The 22737-nt window shown below is 27.6% G+C and overlaps 1 protein-coding gene across 2 annotated transcripts in view; it reads left to right on the top strand.

Moving 5' to 3' along the window:
• Positions 1-2180: 2180 nt before the first annotated feature.
• The window catches only part of LOC113549731, a 53239-nt gene continuing 32682 nt past the window's right edge, over positions 2181-22737 (top strand). Inside the window, exons 1-4 of one of the 2 annotated variants that reach the window (XM_026951179.1) lie at positions 2181-2333; positions 2400-2577; positions 13230-13711; positions 21266-21393. In XM_026951179.1, the coding sequence (XP_026806980.1) occupies positions 13549-13711; positions 21266-21393 (291 nt within the window). In that variant the 5' untranslated portion in view covers positions 2181-2333; positions 2400-2577; positions 13230-13548. Of the gene's footprint in view, positions 2578-13229; positions 13712-21265; positions 21394-22737 lie in introns of both variants that reach the window. The other variant, XM_026951178.1, reaches the window with a different exon arrangement.

Raw genomic sequence — 22737 nt, 5'->3', positions numbered from 1 at the left:
ACAGAGCGGTTACTTACTTCATTAATATTAAAAAATAGGGAAACCTTTTTGAAATATAATGTTCACGTACGTCTTCTCAGCGCTACCCAGTAGAAAATTGAAAAGTCCAATACTACGAGTATACGAAGGTGGAATTATACTTACCTATTATTATTTTTTAAGTGTTTTAAAATCATATATTTTTATTGGGATTTCGATTTATTTTGATGGACATCTGAACACAAATATGACAGTAAATCGTCAAATACGGCCGTTAAAATGTTACACGTTTTAAACGAGTTAGACGTTTGTTTGATGAACGTTATCGAAACATCAAGGATGGTGATTTTTAAAACAGTTCGAGAGACAGAAACACATTAAATTTGTCGTATTTCGTCGTGTTGGGAATTGAACGAGATCCAAAAAAAAAAAAAAAAATTAATGACATGTCTTTTATTTGATAACCGACATGTGTTTTTTCTTCGGTTAATCCAAGATAGCAGCTAGAAAGATAAGATTTTCATTTGAACTAAAAATTAAAAATGTATAAATAAATAACTATGATATACATCCTCTTCGCTTTTTTATCCGTTCGTTACTTTAAAACATATTTTGTGGTAATTTATTAGGATAGTCATAATAGTATCACGATTGTTGATCGATAAAATACTTCGCGTGAATAAAATTATGTAATGGAATTGGACGGCGTTTGTGAGAAAATATTCATTTTAAAATTTGCTATTTTTCAAGAAAACAAAACTTACTTTGAAGTTTGAACCTTAGTCTTTCATCACGAGCTTGTATTTTTAAATTCAAATACAATGATAACCAATACATTTATGTGCATCACGGACTAAAATATCTTTGCATCTTATTATATCTTAGTTCATGATATGTACGACGTAGAAACGATAAATTATACATATATTATCTTCTATACATACGATTCATGTAGACATTTGGTCTTGTACTCTTGTGTCACCAGTCAACGTGACCGAAACTTTTTTTAAAAACTTGTGTATATAAATCGAAAATGGGTTTGCCCAGTTTTTCGCAAACTCCGTCCAATTAATATTAATAAAATAACAATAATTAGTATATATAGGTAGTTACGTCATATACGTAAATGAATTAATTCGAAATAAAAATAATAATAATTATAATAATGATATTATACATATTATATTTTATTGTCGATGTGAAAATTATTGCAACAAAGTTGTGAAATGAGATCATACATCTCCAGTATAAAGATATTGTATAAATAGGTATTTATAATATTAAAATCAGTAAACAGACTAAATAAATTACGAAATTTAAGATGCGCATATTGTTATGCATGTATATTTTTTGATTTAATTTAACTTTCTGACTTTGATAAAACAACAAATAGTTTCAAAAATAATTGTATTTGTTATTCATATAACTCGTATTTATTTTATGTAAGTAAAAAATAAATTAATTTCCGCTCCATCTGACTACACACTTTATAACACGGCTATTATGCAAAACTGTATAAGTTTTATACCAAAATATAATTTTTCAATAAAGTTAAACAACAATAATTTTTTCTCCGTCGCCGCATTCCATTTCTGTTTTGAATTCGTTAACATTAATTTCCGAGGAAAAACAAAAAGGGAATACTTGTAATTTTGGACAACCTTTCCCTTTACATCACATGAATTATGCATAAATCGCGCAAGGAAAGCCTGAGAAAATGCTCAGACTTTTAGTTCGCGCTGGTTTACGAGCGAGAATATAAAAAATGAACCAATAATAATTTTTGCGTCCATTAATAGATATAAACGCATATAGTATAATAATTCGCGTCACGGAAATAATCGCCTTGGCCCTATTAAATCGCAGCTGATCCGTATGCATGTATAATATTATGTATATATATAATATACGGATATGTGTGTACATATATATATTATGTACACATCACATGTATTCGTAAAAATATAATAAAGTGATAAAAACAAAAATCGGACGATGCTGCCAAGTGTTCGTCAACTGTTCACAGTCGATAAACACTTTGCATATTAATAACAATAATGATGTCGCCGCTAGTTAGGGAAGAGATGTGCATTGGCTGCAAAAATAGAGAGGAGAGCGGTTGCCAAATCGGTGGTGGGGGGAACGCGGGCTTCATCAATGGGCATCTTCGTTTCGCTAGTAACGTGCGAACGACCATTTGAAATGGATAACTTCGGACGTGTCTATAGATTTTAGCATATCATAATACACGCGTATTATATCGTCATCATCTTTATACTATTACGCGTTTCGCCGAGATTTATCATAATATAAATGTATTATTCACTATACGAGAGTACCTGCATATAGATACCGTAATGACACGATCCGTAAGAAGACAATAACCGACACGATGTGCGATTAATTTATTTTCGTTTTAGAATGTGAGCGCGTGCAAAAGAAATAATTCGACTCAAACATTAACTACTGATGACGTTTCGATTACCTACCATATACCTACTGTTATAAATCGGGATCACGACAAAATACCTATATTATCTGACTATGTTAGTATAGGAACTCGCGTCTCGACATGTGACACAGTAATGAGAAAAAAAGGTGGGCTGAAAACATAATATCATAAATTTATCTAAAACAAACATGTGCACCTACTATATGTCTGTATATATATATATATATATATATGTGTGTGTGTATTCGACTCGGTGAAATTGTCAAGTTATGATAATATGGCGAGAAAAAATATTTTCTTTGTTATTAATAAATAATAATTATTATGACAACAATTTCCTGTTTAAATAAATACAACTGACCTTTTTATTTAATTGTTTATCGATTGTATTGCATAATATTTGTAACATGTAGTATTTTGTTTTTATTATTTATCATAGTTTTGAATTTTGATGATTATTAATACAAATGATGTGATAATTAATATTACATTCATATTTAACTAGGTAATAACAAAACTTTGAATAATATATAATGCTAGATCTACTTACTAAACTTAACGATTCAAGGTGTTTTATATTTTATTTTATTTTCGTATCAGTAAAGAATGAAAATAATCTTTGTGTCTTTAAATAAATTAAAAATTTGGTGCATAAATAGTTTGACTTTAATAATAATACATACATACATAATACCTAAATCTTAACTAATAAAAATATAATAACACTTTACATACCTATCTCATAGGTGTGTCCAGAGTATAGTATAAAAAGTACATTTAATTCATACGTATTTTCTATAATATTAAAGAATATTAGTAGACATTTAATTTAACTTTATTTAATCATTTTTAATAAAAATAATAATATTATTTTATTATCTTAAAGATAATAATATTGAAATATGATTTTTAATCGAGTTCAGTAATTATATTTCTTACATAATGCAGCATAATATGCAGTACAAAACAGCGAACGCGTATTTTATTATCTTTCATTGAGATAATAATGTAATTAATAGCCTACTCGTATACATAACAAATAAAGTTACAATATTTACTATTAATTTTAATAAAAACATTTTTAAACAATTATTCTATAAATAATTTTAAGATCATTAATTTGTATAATTGTATACAAAAATATGAAATCTATGTAGACAAGCATACTTACTAGCCAAAAAATATGACAGATAGATATGACAACGCTCTTAACGAATTGTTCTATTATTATCTATAACATCTTTTGTTATTGAAATGTAACACTTCATATTTTTCCATTGTTCATCGTAATTTATTTCCTCCGCGTAAATTACATATCGAATTTGGAAATTAAATTATGAAGTGAGTTGAAGATTATACATTTTATTTAAGGTTTATTTTAATAAAATAATATAAATTATAGTTAATTAATTAAAATTCTTGTTTATGAAAATATCGAAACGCATATGCTGTATAAAAAATAGGACAAGGTCTTATAGAGACACCAGTATTTGAAAAAAACTTTGACATTACTACATTAGTTTGTGTACGGTACGTAAACATTTTTGTAAAAATATATGTTAAATGTATATTAAACATTTTTCTTTATGTGCACCTACTTTAGAGTTAAATTTTGTAAAGGATAACTGATTTTTTTTTTTTTAAAATGTTTATTGTAATATTTACAGTAGTGGTAGTATTGAAAAAAATATATATTATAAAATATGTTTTTCATTATTTAAAAGATAAAGTTAATCTGTAGTTATAAGTTATAACACTAATAAGTAATAACCGACAACACATGATTGTAGAATAAGCTTATATGTGATTGAACAAAAATATTTTTGAAACGCAATATAGTGTAGACTAAATTTAATCATCACGAATTTATAGCGTATTTTACTTGATAGGTACCAACACTTACGAAGCTATTTGTTTTCATATTTCAAGTAAAATATATGTACATAACATAATGTAACATAATCCGCATGAGCAGATAACACGTGAATTATATTTTGTTATAAACGTGCATGATGAATACTAAATAAAAACATATAAGTATAGATCTATAGAAGATTAAACCCATTCAAACGGAATTATTGCTCAATAACTAACCGTCATAAGTTTTGATTTTTTTTTTTTTAAATTTATAATCCATCGCGCCAGGATATCGTAACGCGTGTGCAGAATTATTATCCTATTATACGGTCTTTACGTACATATTACTATACATAATAACGTGTACTATAATTTTACGTTCGAATATATGTATATAATATATATGTATGTATGTATGTATGCATGAATGTCGAGATTATTTTTCGCAAATCCTATTACGGCTGATTTCATATATTTATATATATATAAATATTATACATACATATACTCCATCCATGAGTATATATAGAACCAATTTTCATGGTACATATTCCTTATATTTGGCCTCGGCCTATGGTCTATCTTTGCAGCAGGGTACCTACAACCTATATACGAAGACCACGAGATCCACCATTTTATACTATACGATTTTTCTTTACTAATGCATAGTCTTTCTTCGTACATAATAGATTATATTATATTATATTTACGATAGTAATACGGTCTCGTGCTTTTTTCTATATAAATCTGCCATTGTTGCCGCCAACTCTTATACTTGTATAAATAATGGGCTACTCGTTTTTAATACAATATAACACACTGTCATATAATATTATATATTTTGTTTTTTCACGATATTGTTGGCTTACCTAAATGAAATGATAGTAAGAATGTTTCGACGTAGATTTGTAGTACACGCGTATGATATAATACTATAATATGTTCGTGAAATGTACCGTAACCAATTTCAGATTATTCAGAAATCTCAAAAGTCGACAATATCTAATATAAATACGACAGTGGTGGAGTGGTACAAAATGGAAATAAAAAAAATCTTATTTCAACAATTCTGCGATCCCCTATTTTTCTATATAAAATGTGTACAAATGTACGATATGATGTCATATTTCCGCGCCTGATTTTATTAGCAAACTTTTTTTTTATCTTCCAGTCTGACATTTCTTATTTCAAAACATTTCCATTCAAAAACAAATTCCTTGCCAACGACGGAAACACTGCAGCTTTGTTTTTAGATTGTTACTATAATATGTAATATGATGATTGAGTTCAGAAAACATGTTTAAATTAAAAATTAAAAAATGTTATGACTTAAAATAACATATTAGTATATCGATTCGAACTTTTTATTTAAATATAGTTAGTGACTTGTGTAATCCCGGGCTTAACGAATAACGAGGCAAAAATATTCTTTTACAAAAGATAATTTGGCATCTATAAATATATTTTATTGATAATACATACGATGTATTGGTTATTATTGATAAACATACAATATATTACACACCTAATAAATAATATGTTTTTATTGAAATTATGTCGTACTATGTAAAATGGAGAACTTCTAAAACGTATAGTTGCATAAGTATATTGTAATATATTATATCATGAGTAAAAAAGTATAAATAATTCGTTTTCCATAAATCATAACTAGCCATATCAGTACCTATAAAAAATATATTAGCCTAAATTTGCCAATCTTTTATGTATCGAAAAATAATAAAATTTAAGTTAGTTTTCAAACATATTAATGAGACATTTTTCAGTATTATATAGGAATAATGAGAATATTATTAACACTAAAAATATACTTTTTATTTCTATTTTATATTTATTAGTCTATTTAAAAATTAAACTTTTGTGAAATTCCACAATCCGAAAAAATAATAATCATAATAAAAATTAATATAATCGCGTAGAAGTTAATACCATAACAGCAAACGTATACACACTAGCCCAACCAACAATCATTAACGGTCGTATTCGTATTTGGTTTTCATTGGATAATTTTATAAGGGTGCAGTATTTGCCATATAATGCTTTTCGCGTGTGATTGCAGAAATAATTATAGACAGACACGAAAACGTGTCATTAGGTAGAACGAGATAATTAGAGCTGTTCCGTAGACCCAAGTTTTATTCAATGACCACTTTTTATGATGTCGTAACTCAGTTTTCATAATATACAATGCGTACATTATTTAATATGCTCTTGCCAGGTGGAATATCGTAGTATTATGTATGTATCCATATGTGTGTAGTCATTGTTTTGCACGCATATAAGAATAATATAAAAATATATATATACCTAAAATAATTAGGAGCATTTTTTGGTTATTAAATATAAAAACCTAACGTATGGTATATAATAATTATTATTTTTTTAGAGGGTGTATTTTCAAATAGAACTTTATAAATAATATAATAATATGCTATATACTGTATGTATATAGTATTTTCACGGTGCTGTACAATTTATACACCATATTAATAAATAATATGGTACAATGCATTTCCATTCGTATAATATGCTCCAATAGTTATTACAGGGCTGTGAATTTAATGCACTAAACAATCATGAAATATTAATGCAATTGTGCACTAAAAAACAAGGAAATAGGCAAAAAAATCGAAATTATGCAAAACAAATTTAATAAAATATAATTTTACAATAATTATGTACAATACTTGAAAAGTAACTATAAAATATTAAAAAAGTATTTTAAATATTATTTATATCGTGGAAAAAAATATAGACTTAAAAAAAATTTGAAAATATTTAAAACTAGGTAATGAATTTGGTTTATAACTCAAAATTCATGATTTTCTCTAAGAATCACAATCATATGCACTTACGTTATATATTACGTTATAAATATATCGTTTATTATTTAATATAAAATTGTATTATTTTAAATGACTGATTGTTGTAGTGTAAGACAATAATTTTATTATAATAATACAGGCATACTTTGACAACTGATCAGTTATCATTGTAATAAATCGAATTATTCTTTACAGAATCTGATTATATTTAACATTTTAATTAAAAAAAATTTAATGGCATACAAGGCAATATTTTATTTAAATTTACACGTGAATATCAAGATATCATAGATTTATAAGCACGTCATTTATTAATTTAAAAAGAAATTGGTAGAAGTTACACAATTTAATTATAAAATGTAATAGGTACACATACTGTAAACACATTTAAATTGAAATAAACATAAATATTTAAATAAGGTCGTCTCTACTCGTGTTATACTCTTAATCAATTAGTCCCTAACTCGGTGTGATTTCTGTTGAATATAGCGCATTGCGTAGAACAACAACAGCTAGTTTTAATATTGTCGTTTAAAACTCGTTAACGTGTTGTTTTTTTTTGCTTTTAAAAAGAACTTATGCACACACGCATCTACGCATTTTCACTCATTAAATGACTTTAAGTCAATAAACAAAGACCAAAATAATATGTCAAAGGCATCAAACACGTACCTAATTCACTAATACCATAAACTTATTATGCAAGTATGTGTTTTCAGAGACTGCGATGTGTAAACGATAACTCAACGTTTGTTCTAAAATAAATGCGTATTATTATTCCAACTCACTGATAATACTAACGCTTTCAAATTTCCCTCTCTCGGTACGATTTGTTTGATCGGTTTTTTTTTAAATTTCCTGTCAGATTTAACGGGAAGCAATACTAATAGAAAATAAAATGTAATAAGTGTGCGACTTTCGTTCGATTTCCAACCTCGGGAAGAGTGCTCTCTTGTAATAACATTCTGAAAGTTTGAAATAATAACGGCTGACGTTTTATATACATTTATAAATAAAAGTATAAAATGTATTATATATACAATCGTGGTTTGCAAAAACGAATGACGGTTTCGATTTTCAACGTTGTCTATGGTATGTTATTATGTCGAGAGAAACAAGACGAGGGTCAGCTCAATATTAAGGTCGAGAGTATAAGATTAAATAAATGCAATATATAAATATATATATATATATACACAATTAAATTGCACGTATAGGGGTGTTCTTTATATACATGTATATGTATATACACACCCTTGGGGTTCGGAAAATCCACTCGAACGGGATTGTTATATCATATAATGTAATATACACGAGTATGTAACATTAAAACGTATCTGAAAGCGATTAAAAGTCATACATTAAATATAACGGAACTGTTAAGCATTATAGCATTTTACTTGAAATAATCTTTAAAATAGAGTTTTTCGAAAACGTTTTTTTAATACCGAGTCCTGTAGTACTGCGCATGAATATAAAATTGATGAAAATTCAATTCTGAGTAATTTTCGTTTTTGTGTAATATGCAGCTTATAACAAATAATCGTTCGTCGATAATTCGTATAAATGACATTTATGTCGACGTATAAAATTGTGTTTTGTGCCGAGTGACCCACTCCTTCTAAAAAAATAAAAACGTTTATAAAATATTTGGTTTGTTAAGCCATAGTTCTGGCTGTAAATATAAATTTGCAATATCGGGAAGTTATAACGTTTTAGAATACCTAAATATACAATATTGGAAGTATTGTCGATGGAAGCTTACTTATCTCATATTTTTAAGTCTTATATAAATGTTAAATAATTTTCTCATTTAATTGTGTATACATTATACAGATTGTAAATTTATTTTATAAATAAATAAAAAACAAATTACTATTTAATTGTATTTTTGTTATTATTATTATTATCGACACGTTAAAAACCATTGTATAAACATTCCTTTGAAAAACAACATTATAAAAATACTTTTTGCTTAAGAGGTATTATATGTGCGATACGTCTTATATCAGTTATATCGGCAGATAATGTTATGCCATCGTGTACTATACGTCTAAACATATAGGTATATTAGGCGTGTGAAATGCACATAAAGGTGCAGCAAAGTATGTAATTACTGCCCCTGGTCGGAAGAGCCGTTCAAGCCAGAGTATAGACATTGGTTAAGAATACTTAATCAATGATATAGGGCCGATCAATGCAGACTAAGGCTACCTTCCCTATAGATAAAATATGTGTATACGTATAATATTTTAATAATTAAATTAGACAAAATAAACAATATTTTATTTTATGATCAACTATCCATAATAATATTTACATAATAAATACTAAATAATTATTTTGTGCATAAATTATATATAATAAAGGTAGTATTGAAGTTAATAGAGGTAGAATGTGAACGATTAATACTCAAAATTATGATATAATTTGAAATTGCATTGAACCGATTAATTAGTAAATCAGGGCCTGAGTGCCTGTGTATGTTTAATATCCATAGTAATGAATTACAATATTAAATTAATAATATGTATCCAAGATTAATAATACATCATAATAATTGTATTATAAAATGTAATATTTATTTTACAATTAATATAAGGTTTAAATTATGACTAAATGGTTTTGTGAGTCGTTTTTATATATTATGAAAAAATGAGCTAGTAAAAATGGCTGCATCTGATTTGAAATAACTCATTTTTGATTATGTGTTTATTGTTAAGCATATATAATAATTAATAATGTTATATATATGTGTGTTACTGAAAATGTCCGCAATTGGTGAGTACTAACAGTTACCGGTTAATGTCTTCATACATCAAAGTCATTGGTGAATGTTTGCATGTTGATTAAATTAGTACTGTTTGTAAACATTTACTAGCGAATGTTGACATTTATGTAACGATATTGGTGAATGTTGGTAATGCCGGTATTATTTGATCTGATCTTATCCCAAATTCTATTACCTACCTATACAAGATGTAATTGCAAAACAAAGTGCACCACAAAAAAGTGAGGTAGAAATGTTGGCATTTTACGCAGTTCAAAATGTCATGACAGTTTGTCATGTTGCAATAAATAGAACAATTTTCACCGTTGTTTTAAAATAATAATTTTTGTATGGCAAAATAATCATAATTTAAATTAATAATACAGATATAATATCGTTCAATAATAATAATAATAATAATAATTAATAAAAGTAATATTGTCAATATTTATAACTAAACATATCATTTTTATTTTATATTATTGTTTATACTCTATAGTACTATACTGTAATATTATGTGCGAATACGTAACCTATGTCAACATTAACCAAAACCGTGTTGTGTATGTCAACATTGATCAAAATCCTAATGTAAATGTCAACATCCACTAGTACATGTCTATATTATTTTAATTTTTCAACATTCGCCAATTTAGTAGGAATATGTCGACATTCACTAGGACTAGGTGATTGTCAGCACTCACCAATTGCGGACATTCACAATAACATATATATTATACACACACGGTAATCTAAATAATTGGAGTCAAGCGACAGTGGTCACTCACTTCTATCATCCATTCAAACTTTAGATTATTAAAATTATCTTTTTTAAACTAATAAACCGATTTCATCGAAACTTTAAAAAATATATTCGAGTAATCGTGAATTTCTGGTAGTCTGTAAAGGGCATAGATTCAATAATGATTCTTTTAGGTAAGTAATGTTTTTAGGTTCACTGTGGTGAACACTCAAGTGTTGACAATATAGATAATTTTAAGTTGTTATATAGTAACAAACACGTAAATTATTTTCAATTTATACTACGATATGATGTTATATGTATAGAACTATAGACTGTTATAACTATGAGTTTATGACGTATATGTTAATCGATTAGAGATATAGTGTATAATAATTGAGGTAGAGCCTTTGTATCTTCCACTTGAGCATCAATTTATGAAAGGTATTTCCTCCCTCAACAAGTGAACCTATGTAGAGGGGTTATTATTGAATTTAAATTTAATCTAATATTGTATCTAGTTTATTATCACTGCATTACTACATTATCTATTATCGAAGTATTAATACACCAATATATGTTCCGGTACAAATATTTACCAATAATAGTTTTAGTTGATTTATTTTTTAAAAAAATAATACGTACATTTATTTTAATACTTGTTCAACATTATCCTGTTAGCGTCGATCATAAGGGTCAAGGGATAACATTCGAAAAATTATAGTTTACATTAGCAATACTAAGTTTTAAATTGGGTATCATATTATTGTTAAATTTCGATAAGCTGTTAAAAATTAATCAAAGTACACTGTTAATGAATTGTTAACGCTAAGGTTGTTCGCCGACGAGATGCATACTGCAGAGATGGATTTATACAATTTCCTCTGTTAGACAAGTTATCACTACCTATCATTATTAAGTAAAATTTTGTAGTTATTTACTTATATATTATTGTTAAGTTCGTTGTTATACTTATTAGTTATGACATAACTATTATTACAATGTGTAGTGCATACATTTTATTATCGTAGTTGTGGTCGTAGGTGCCCATGCAATATAATGAACTACCATTACATTATTTTATGTCAAGCGATCGACTAGCGTCGTGCGCCGCGTACGCGAATTCGCCTCGTCGCGAACGCGAGTTTTGCCGCGACGTCCATGGCAATCAGCCGCTTTTCGCTGACGTTCGTCATCCAGTGACGGTTCTAGTATACACGACAGAGTGGGCAGCTGTCTGTATCAAATTTTTTGGTGTTTAACATCGTGTCACCCATTGCTATAAATAAAGTAAAGGATGTTTATCAATTGAAAGAAAAAAAATATCTCATTAGTTTTATTTTTATCATTTAGTTTATACGTTGTTAGAATTTTATTTTATTTTCAAATTCATCAGTTATCTACTAATACATACACATCACTGACTTTATTTTTTGTAATATTTTAATCTTACGAAATTGTAGTTTGATAATATTAGTACAATTATATCATAATATTATATTCAACATAAAGTATATTAAGATATAAATTGTAGTTGGATAATAAAAAAAATCTTTATTTTTGTTGTTTGTGTTGTAAGGCAAAAATAAAAAAAAATAGAGATTTAGGATTCAAAATTGCACTAATGGCTTACATATAAATATATACGACATTTTAGTTCTAGAACCGCTTCTGTCATTGTCGTTCGAGTATATATATACGCAATAAAATAAATAATAGTAAATACTGAATGTGTTAGAGCACTTGCATGAATACGCAGTTTGTGTACGGTTTAACGCGTAAACGAATTTCGTCGTGCATTCATAATCGTATTTTATCTCAATATTTGTTGCAATCAATCGGAAATCGACAATTTATTTTGGAATACCATTACGTCCGTTCCGGAACTCTATGTATATGCAATGTATTTACGCTTCAGTTGTGATTAATTATCACTCGTGATTGTGTCAGGCGATTTTAGTGTTAAATCAAAAATTTAATTACACTAATTATAATTTTATAAGCTATACACAATTTTTTTTGAAAATAAAATATAATTTTTACAATGGTAATTTTTTTATTTGCTTATTAATGAAAATAGTGGTAGACTGCATTTTTATTTCATCATCTAAAGCATTATGTATATGTATATTATGTATATTAATTGATAATATACGCAATGCACGGTTCTACCGTACCCAATTACGAAAACGCACATTTCAAGTAAATGCAAAATTAAATCACAATGCTAAAATGCTTGTTTTACGAATCGAGTGTGTGGCGTATACAACACAACTGTAATGAATATTTGTACGAATATTTTGACGCATAAATATTAACAATCTAGATTCTGGAGAAATATAAATTAAAGAGTAGATAGGTCAAGGGGTACCTCGCAAAATGTGTAGTCCACTACTGTTTAATTTGTTTGATAACAATTATACAATGTATTTTATAATAATTGTGTTGATCCTAATTTAGTTTATAAAGAACTCATAGTAAAAAATATCGCAGTGAATCGTACACGACCAGATTTTTTTCTCAAAAATGTAGCACGTTCCGTTGTATAAAAATAATACAATTATAAAATCATTTTTTTTTCTACAGGTAACGGAAAAACAGATCGGCGAGCTATTCACTCTGTAAAATAATATGTTTTAATCGTCGCAGCGACAACATTACACAAAATCGCCGTTGCCGATGTACCGCGCTCGCGAACGGTTCGCACCGCACCAAAAATCATCACGCACGTGTTCGACGACGCGTAATAACATCAAATAATACACGTTATTATAGTAACTGTACGATATACGGCGTGTCGCGTCTCGCAGGAGTGCGGGCTGCCGCAGCTGCAGTTTGACGGCCGGCCGAGTTGTGCAGTAGTGTGAGGTTAGCCGATGTGGTATTCGGCTTGCTGGGCGGCGGTATGGCTCCGCCTGCAGGCACGTCGTCCATGTTGCGGTCCCGGCGCCGCGACGCCACCCTCAAGCCAAACCGGACGTTGGACAGGAGCGCGTCTCGGGGAATGCTTTACGAGAACGAGGAGCTCCGGTTGCGCACGATCAACATCAACGCCGAAGTCGAAAAAGGTATATATATAATTATTTATCGGCCGAGCCCGTAGTGTTGTTTAGTAGTTTAAGTGATGCCTAATAGCAGTGTATATGTGTATAGAAGTAGTCCGCGTATTACAGCGGCAGTACTGTTGTAGCGCCGCCGAATCCAGACAATTTTTCTGGGGGAGGGAAGGTGGAGGAATTCACTTTCAATTTAATTTACATTATTATTGTTATTTAATCCAGTACATTCGACCGCATTTGAGACATTAGACATACCATAAATAAATATTTTAATATTAATCAAATTTTATTATTTTTTAAATCAATTTAATGCGAAGTTTGTACCTCGCATACAAATCCATTGTCTCTTTGATGAACTGTTGAGGTGGGTTTCCTTCACCTTCGATACTTATTTTGATACGATATCTCAATGTGTTTTGTCCCGAATTTGGTAAAAACATAGTAGTTACATACACTTACGTTATTGAAACATTGATAAAAATTAATTATATATATTTTTTTAAACCTTTCCGTGGCATCTATCGACTACAGCTATATTAGACATAACATTTACAATAATAATAAAATCGATAACAATTATATTTTATTGAGCATAATTATATGATAAATTCCAAGTATTTTGATGTAAAATGTGCGAACGATAAGTACCTATATATTATGTCTTGATAATAATAACTGTAGATTTCACAATTAAATAATATTGTATATTTTGTTGACAGTTATATTTGTCATGGGTGGGGGTGAAATTTATTATTTGCATTTGACCTCCCCTGGAGTATTCCTGGATTAAACACTAGTTGCAGTAGAAACAGTATGGTAGCCTCTGAGTAAAAGTAACTGCATAGTGTAAGTCACAGCTATGGTACATCGTGTATGTTACTTGAAGTTTAACTTTCGTATTGTGAAACTACATTATGTATACGATGATGTGTATATGTATATATATATTTAGTATAATATGTGAAAAACAATGAAAAATACGAGGCATAAATAATCGACTGACTGAACTGATATTTGAGTTTGAGTGGTTACAAAAATACTAGACAATAATAGATATTATTATGTAGAAGGAGGTAGTTGAAATAATTTTGAGAAGATACCAGCAATCATGTTGTAAAATATATTTGGGATTATCAAAATAGAATCGACAAAAAATAGCAATATTATAAGAATATCGATTGTAACACACAGTATAATACTATTATGATTAAATATAAATAAAAAAAAAAATAATGCAAATAACAGGATGAATAATAAAAGATGAAATGATTTTTTTATGCATTAGAAAGTCATACTGGATTTAAATATATTTAAAATCGTGAATTCATAAAACGCGATGACTACCTATTGAAAAAAAAAATAAAAAAAATGAAAAGAATAATAAATATACCAATGAATATGAAATAATCCAAGTACTCGAAGTGCGCGCTATATATTATTATAATATGGTAATAATATTAATATCGTACATAACGACGGTATTTCACAATATTATTGTTGCTGGTATTTAACCGGTCGTATAGACCGCGGATCGCTCGTCGACGGCCACTAACACTTTGAACCGCATAGTGCTTGCGAATAATTTATGTGCTACGGTCATCAAAACATAATATATTATGATAGTATAATATTCTATTAATATAAACCGCGGTTGTTTACCGGAACCACGGTCGCGGTCGTCGCGAATAATACGCATACTCCGATCGCAATTAATATTATTATTACAGGTGCGCTATTATAGTTCCGGACGTGTGACGACTAGTGTGTTTTGTGGTAACATGTCACAGCGGTGAGACTATAATTTATTATTATGTGCGAATTCGCGTCATGCGACGTTTGCGGGGACACGGCGGCATGGCGTTCGGTCGATTGGTCGCGAGCGCTGCGAATGTACACATAATATATTATTATATTCGTGTGAGCACCGCGAAAAATCGTGTGATCGTATGCCAAAATGCTCATCGCGCGCTCCTGCAGCATGTGTCTCGAGCAATGACATTTTCATGTCCCCCGCCTCTTACGAGTAATCGTCGACGGTGACACGACAGTAAATACCACCGTCGTCGAAAATTAAAATAATTAACGCGCGACGTCGTATAAAAAATAGTCAATTGTGTGCCGGTGGCAGCGAGGGAGCTATTTCAGCTGTCTGCGACGTGTGCGGCACGATCCGCAGTCGATGGCCAAGCAAGACAATTTAATACCGGAAAATGCTGTTCGTCGGGGACACGTTTATGGCCAATATCTTCAAGTTACCCTTCTGCAAAAGGGGAGGGGAGGGTTGAATTAAAGTTGAGTAGCTTAGAATAATAATTGTATGATTTGTATGACCTATATCTATCAATAGCACCTATATAGTTTTATATATATAGCAATTAGCATTTAATTGTTACGTAAGCTTTGACAATTAAAACCCTGAATATAGAGTATGGGCGTATTATTAGACTACTTAAGTAATTACTAGTTATTTAATTTACTATTTTTTTTTTTTATATATATATTTTTTAGTTAATCTTTAGAAAATTAACACCAAATATTGTATATATATTTAAACAATAGACGCCAGCCATTCAGTCGTCCCGATTAATAGTGTGCGCATGATGCCAATAAGCTAGACCACCGGGTATCTCCCGGACTTAAATAATTGCCTTTCCAAACGAGCCAAGAATAATATTTTTTGTTACGCCTCTAATGCTTTAGATAGCACCTCTATCGATACGACAATCCATAATGAAATATTCTTACTAGGGAACGGATTAAAAAGCAAACTGAATTTTTTTTGGAATGTTCGAAAATATTACTTTTCAAGCACAAAGTTATTTTATATACTAAGGAATTAAAAAATGTAACTTTTATTTTGCATTTTTTGATATTCTTAGTGCATTTTTTATGTTTTTAAATCATTTTTATATTGAAATTGATAAAATTTGATAAAAATTAAGCAGTACCTGATTATACAGTGTTATTATGAAACACAAGGTAAAAGTATTACGAATGTATATCTATCAAAATTGTATATTTATTTTTTGGAAATATTTTTTAAATTAAAAAGAAGATAGGAGAACTAGAAAATGATGAAAATGATACGAATAATTGATACCTAAGAATAAAAATTTATATAATTTAACAAATTTTTTCATGTTCAAAATAATTTTAAAAGCACTTTTTAAAAAAATTTCTGTTATAAGTGCATTAAATCGCTTTTTTTTTAAAGAATTTTTTTAATTTTAGAGCAATTTAATTTATCCTCTATTTCTTATGGTACTCATTATCTACAGGTGTAATAGGAAAACCTGATAAATAAAAATGAAAAATGAATACAAGTTAAACATATGAAAAAATAATGAAGATTTTATGGTTAGTAAAAAAATGAAGATTTAATCATATCTAAATATTCCCAAAAATAATATTTTGAAAAAAGTTATTATGTTTCAAATTATAGAGTAATATCAGTGGATATTTTCTTTAACCATGTGAACTCATGCCAAAAATTCTCATTATCAAATTAACTTATTGTATTATTAAATATAGATTGTAAATAAAAATTATTTTAAAAAAATATTTCAAATAATTTTACACCAAAAGATAATTAATTTTTTGAAAAACTATAAAAAATAAACTACCTGACTTAAATAAACGATGCTACATTCAAATTTTTCTAAAAATTAGATTAAAAAAAATGGATATTTTAAATCGTTTCCCAAAGAATGTAATCAAATTTTAATTTTATTATTTTTCGTATTAAAAAAAAAAATATGATTATAACAAAAGTTATTTCATTTGCTTTTTGTAAAACTCTGTATAAATTAGTCATTAGAATAGAAGACTAAAATGTAGAAACCTACTTACCAGCTAGTACTTGATATGTCATACAAAACATATCGATACTTTCATGTACATTTATCTGATTAGGACCATACATTTCCGATCGTTGACTATCCGTTATAGCGGGTGAAAAAAAGCAATTTTCCAATGCTTCAACCACGATATCAAAACAAGAACTTTCGGCGAAGGCGTGACAAAAAAATATAAAAACATAATTTAAAAAATGTGTCATACGCATACCCGTAACGCCGATCAAATCCCTATACGAATATTAAATCCTCGTAAAAAAATGATTTCGAGGGACGTTACGGCGAGGGATAAGACTCCCTCAGTCAGTGATGTAATATCAGCTTTCTTAAAAAAAGGAAATATCGTAACCAGCCCTCATAAATAAATCGAATTTTGTTCAACAGTAATTTTTTTATCTTTTCCCATTGATTAAAAATATATTATTACATCAATTTAGATACTAAAAAAAAAAGTTAAACATACTTAATATGTAAAAGTTAAAAATGATATAAGCAATAATATGTAGTTAATGTGAAATTATAAAAATATATAAGTAGTAAGTATCTATACATTTATAATAATAATAATAATAATAAAAACACACCATTTATAGTAATAATAATAACAACGAAAATACCTATTGTGTATATTATATTATGTTTACTTTACATACAATTAATCCATAAGCCAAGTAAAAATACACGACAGAAAAAATAAATAATTTAAATATTCATCCGAACGTCAAATTGCGTTGTAAAAAATAAAAGCTTTTTTTTCAGTACTAATTGCGAGTCTTTACTCATGAGTCATGATCATATTATTATAATTATAGTACATGGATTTAGACAGGGAAGGGAAGACAATGCCAACTTGATGGATGTTACCTTTTTTTTTTAGTAGGTATTATTTGAATATTATCTTTTTCTGTCCCAAATGTAATTCGAAAAAAATAAAAGCAATTCAACCTTATCCATGAAAAAATGGTAATCGAATATTTAGGGTAGGGGGTAAGCCAGATAGCCCTCTTATATAGATCTATGCACTAATGTTAGTAGGTACAGTGAAATAATAATAAAAAAAATAGATAACTGTAAGAATTCCACTTTTCCCAATTATTAAGAACAGTGAAATCTTGTTTTATGGAATATCTTTTAATATGTGACATCTATATTTATTTTAATAATTATTAAAATACATATAAGATATATATATATATTATTATTATTATATATTATAATGCTTCAAAAACGATGGTTTACTTTTATATTAGATATGCAAGCAAAACAAAATAACATTATTTACAATTTTTGACTTGAGTTTATTGTTTATAATATGAATAAATAAATAATATATTAATTCGGTATTATCAAAAAAAAAAGTTACAATTTCTAAATAAAGGTTTTTCATAATTTTTCCATAAATAACATTCGATACTTCAGAGACTTCCTGCAAAATTACATTATTTAACGACTTAACTAATCAGCAGATTCGTGCTTAATACTTGTACCTGATGGTACCTGCATGGCTACATATGATAAAATATAAGCATTCGAATTTATAAGCAAAACAACACTTGCGCAATTTAATCAAACACTCGATATTTTGTTTTCGGTTGTACAGCGAAACGCCACAACATTGTTATATTTTCCATATGCCATTATATACGTATACGCGATGCGCACATTAGCCCCACACATGCTACAGCACACAGTTTAAATAATATCATATATCAACACAAACATGATGATATTGAATATCACATTGAAACTGCAGACTATTAATAGTATTCATTAAAACTGTAAACCAATGTGTTGACATGTTTTTGCGCACATCCGCACTTATTAAATTCGAATAAATTAAAAAAATATACATTCAACTTTTTAAAACAATAAATATAGTTTAATCAATACCACACAGAAGCTAAAAATTATAGTTATGTTATTCCAAACATCGTGTAAACTATTGCTTATTATATATATATATATACATATACTATAGTATACTATTATACTCCATCAATATCGTTCTGATTATAAAAATATTTTCAACTAAAATTATATTAACATTGCCAATTATTCTTCATTCATTTACCTTTCACCAGAATAAAATACTGGGGTGAGTCTCATCCCATCAAAATTACATATCCATAGGATATAATAACATATGATACGAAATATATTATTATAAGGTTAACTTGACCTAATTTATTTAATTTATAATTATTTTAAAAAAACCGCTGGTGATGGTATCCTCTATAATTGTATAGACTTTATTTAACTTTTACAAGTTCTACAACGGGGAAAGTTAAGGTTTAACTATTGGTGCCAACACTTGTAGACTGTATAGTGTTTGTGTGATGAGCATTCTGCGTAGTTTAGTTCTTCAAAAAAAATATGTAACATCACACGTAATACAGACTTTTGACGATTTAAATAATAAAAAAAAAAATTCAAAGAAACCTCTGAATGTTGGGTGAGTGGTTTATGTGATTCTGCTATATTATTTGCTTCGTCCATAAATCTTTCCTATACACTATACAATATACATACATAATATATTACGGGGCCACTAGGTCAAACCAAATAATAAATGTAAACAGTGCTGTTATTAAATGTATATCGCTCAAGAAACAAGAATATTAATAAAAAAATATATAATATATTAATATTTACTATAATATTAAATTACCATGAAAATGTATATAATATAATATATATACGTATAGTGCTTTGATGATTATATGGATATAATGCCTATTCGGTTTATTCACCAGCGAGTAAAATAATTACAATCTTTGATATGAAGTTCATAAGTAGTATCAATATGATTATCAAGTAATATTATAATATTATCAATACATGTATATTGTTTATATTAGGTACCACAATTTGATTAAATATCTAGTAATTAATAATATTTTGTGTGCTGATGATGTATTTATTACTGTTTCTTATAGTATTTTAATTATTATTATTTTTATTGAACGTATTTGATATAAAAATATTTTATAAATTATTGAGAACTTACTTTTATAGAACTATACATATAATAACTAGTACAATATAACTATACTTACTACTTAAGTATTGACGTAAAGGATAACAAATAAATGTTGATATTATAATATTTATTTTTGTACGTCAAAAAACTTAGCTTTCTGAAAACATCGCGGACTAAGGAAATATTATTATTTATGCTTGTATATAGTACGTTGTATCGTTGAAATAACACATTTTATATAAAAAAAAATTGAAAATATATATTATATGCAAGAACTTTAAAAATAAAACCAATCGACTGTAAAAAAAAAAAACAGGATTTCTCGTGTGGGTTGTTATTTGAATGAGCTGAAAACATAATATAGCAGCTGTTTTGGTGGACGATATTGCTTTTAACATTTGGTGGGACATTATTTGACTAAAAAAAACTTATTTTTATTGAAAAAGTAAATCTGTAAAATAAAGTTTACATGAACAAATATAAAATTGATTTAACTCAACTCAGCTGCATTGCAAATGATATAAACATGGGTTTTATTGTACAATATATTATACAAGAAATATGTTTTTAATGTTTTTGTGTATCAATAAATATATTAATATTCAATAAATAATATAAAATATTTCTGTTCTGCACACGATACGTGTTAATTATTATTTAAAGCTTTCAAGTATACAATTTATTTTACAAAAAAATATAAAATTGTGCTTATAAATCATTTTTTTGCAGGCCAAAATTACATAAAAAAGTTACGTCGGGAAAACGAACAACTGAAAAGGGAGATATGGAATTTAAGAGAAGAATACGAACGATTGGAAAATTACGTAAAAAGCCGGGAACAATCAGAAAACGAAGAGGTGACGTTATAAATTTACGAATAAAATACTTAATGTATTGAATCTAGAAAGTAGAATAAAATAATTAAATTATGTCCTTTTAGTGATTTAATGAACAATAAAAAAAAAAAATTTTTATTGAATCAATCTCATTTTACAATTATTCCACTTTTCAAAGTGTTTTGTAGTTGGATATAATTATTTAATATTTAATAAAACAATTACGCAGTTATTCAGATCATTATACATAACCTTTGTGTAAAACATGAAATACTCTTAGTAATATTGGCTGATGCCTGATGATGACAGTCTCTGTGGTCTGTAAATAATAATTTCTATCTTGGCTATGAGTGTATCTAATTAGTCATTAGTGCAACAGTTTTGTTTTTCAAAATTCTTCAGTTTTTTTATTTTCTATATTTTGTTTATGTACCTATGTAGCTACGTGTATAATAATATTAAACTACAATAGATAAAATAAAATGTATTAATTATAATATATACTCCTGCACTATAGTGTACAATAGCGTAATTATGCCTTATGTTTGTATTAAGTATAAGAAAGTATACATTAATAATGATGAAATTACATAAAATTCTTTTATATTTTCTTACAAAAAGATAACCTTTGGAATTCTCGTGAGAGCTTTTTATCATTATATTCGTTTTAGTTAATAGATCTTATTTCAAGCTCAAAAGCTATATTTCTGTTGGTTACACAAAGTTGATTTATGCTACCATTATCTTCTTATACGAGTACTAAAATATATACGGTGAAGTCATAATGTCTTTTAAAAAATGAATAGTGAGGTTCAATTTACAATTCATTATTGAAATATACTATAATAGTAACTGTTCAATAGTTTTTATACTTTTGAATTCAAAATAAGTAGGTATATTGTATAATAATATAAAATAATTTAAAAATATCATACTAAAAAGCGTATACAATAGGTACAAAACAAATAAATAATTTAACGTTAAAATGAAATATATTCATAATATATACTATCAATATAAAAATTACACATTAAAAATAGTTTTTTTTTAACCTCATGAATAATATTTTACTTGTAATTATAATATTAATTTCACAATTTGCGCGATCGACTAATGAATAATTAGGTATAGTTTATCAAAACATTAACTGAGAATTAATCACTTATACTGTTTGATGTTGGTGAATGACAATAGTTAGGTATCTAGATAGGTACAATATCCTCGTCGATCGTCTATTAGGTACGATGGTTACTTTAATGTTATAAAAATGAATAATAAATTCTAAACAATATTTGCTTTAGATCATTATGATTTATGTTAATTGGCAAAAATCCTATATATTTGTTTATACATACAAATATATAT

This window comes from Rhopalosiphum maidis, chromosome 1 (genome assembly GCF_003676215.2).
Source record: "Rhopalosiphum maidis isolate BTI-1 chromosome 1, ASM367621v3, whole genome shotgun sequence".
Taxonomy (NCBI): Eukaryota; Metazoa; Arthropoda; class Insecta; order Hemiptera; family Aphididae; genus Rhopalosiphum; species Rhopalosiphum maidis.
This window is presented reverse-complemented; position numbering and strand designations above follow the sequence as displayed.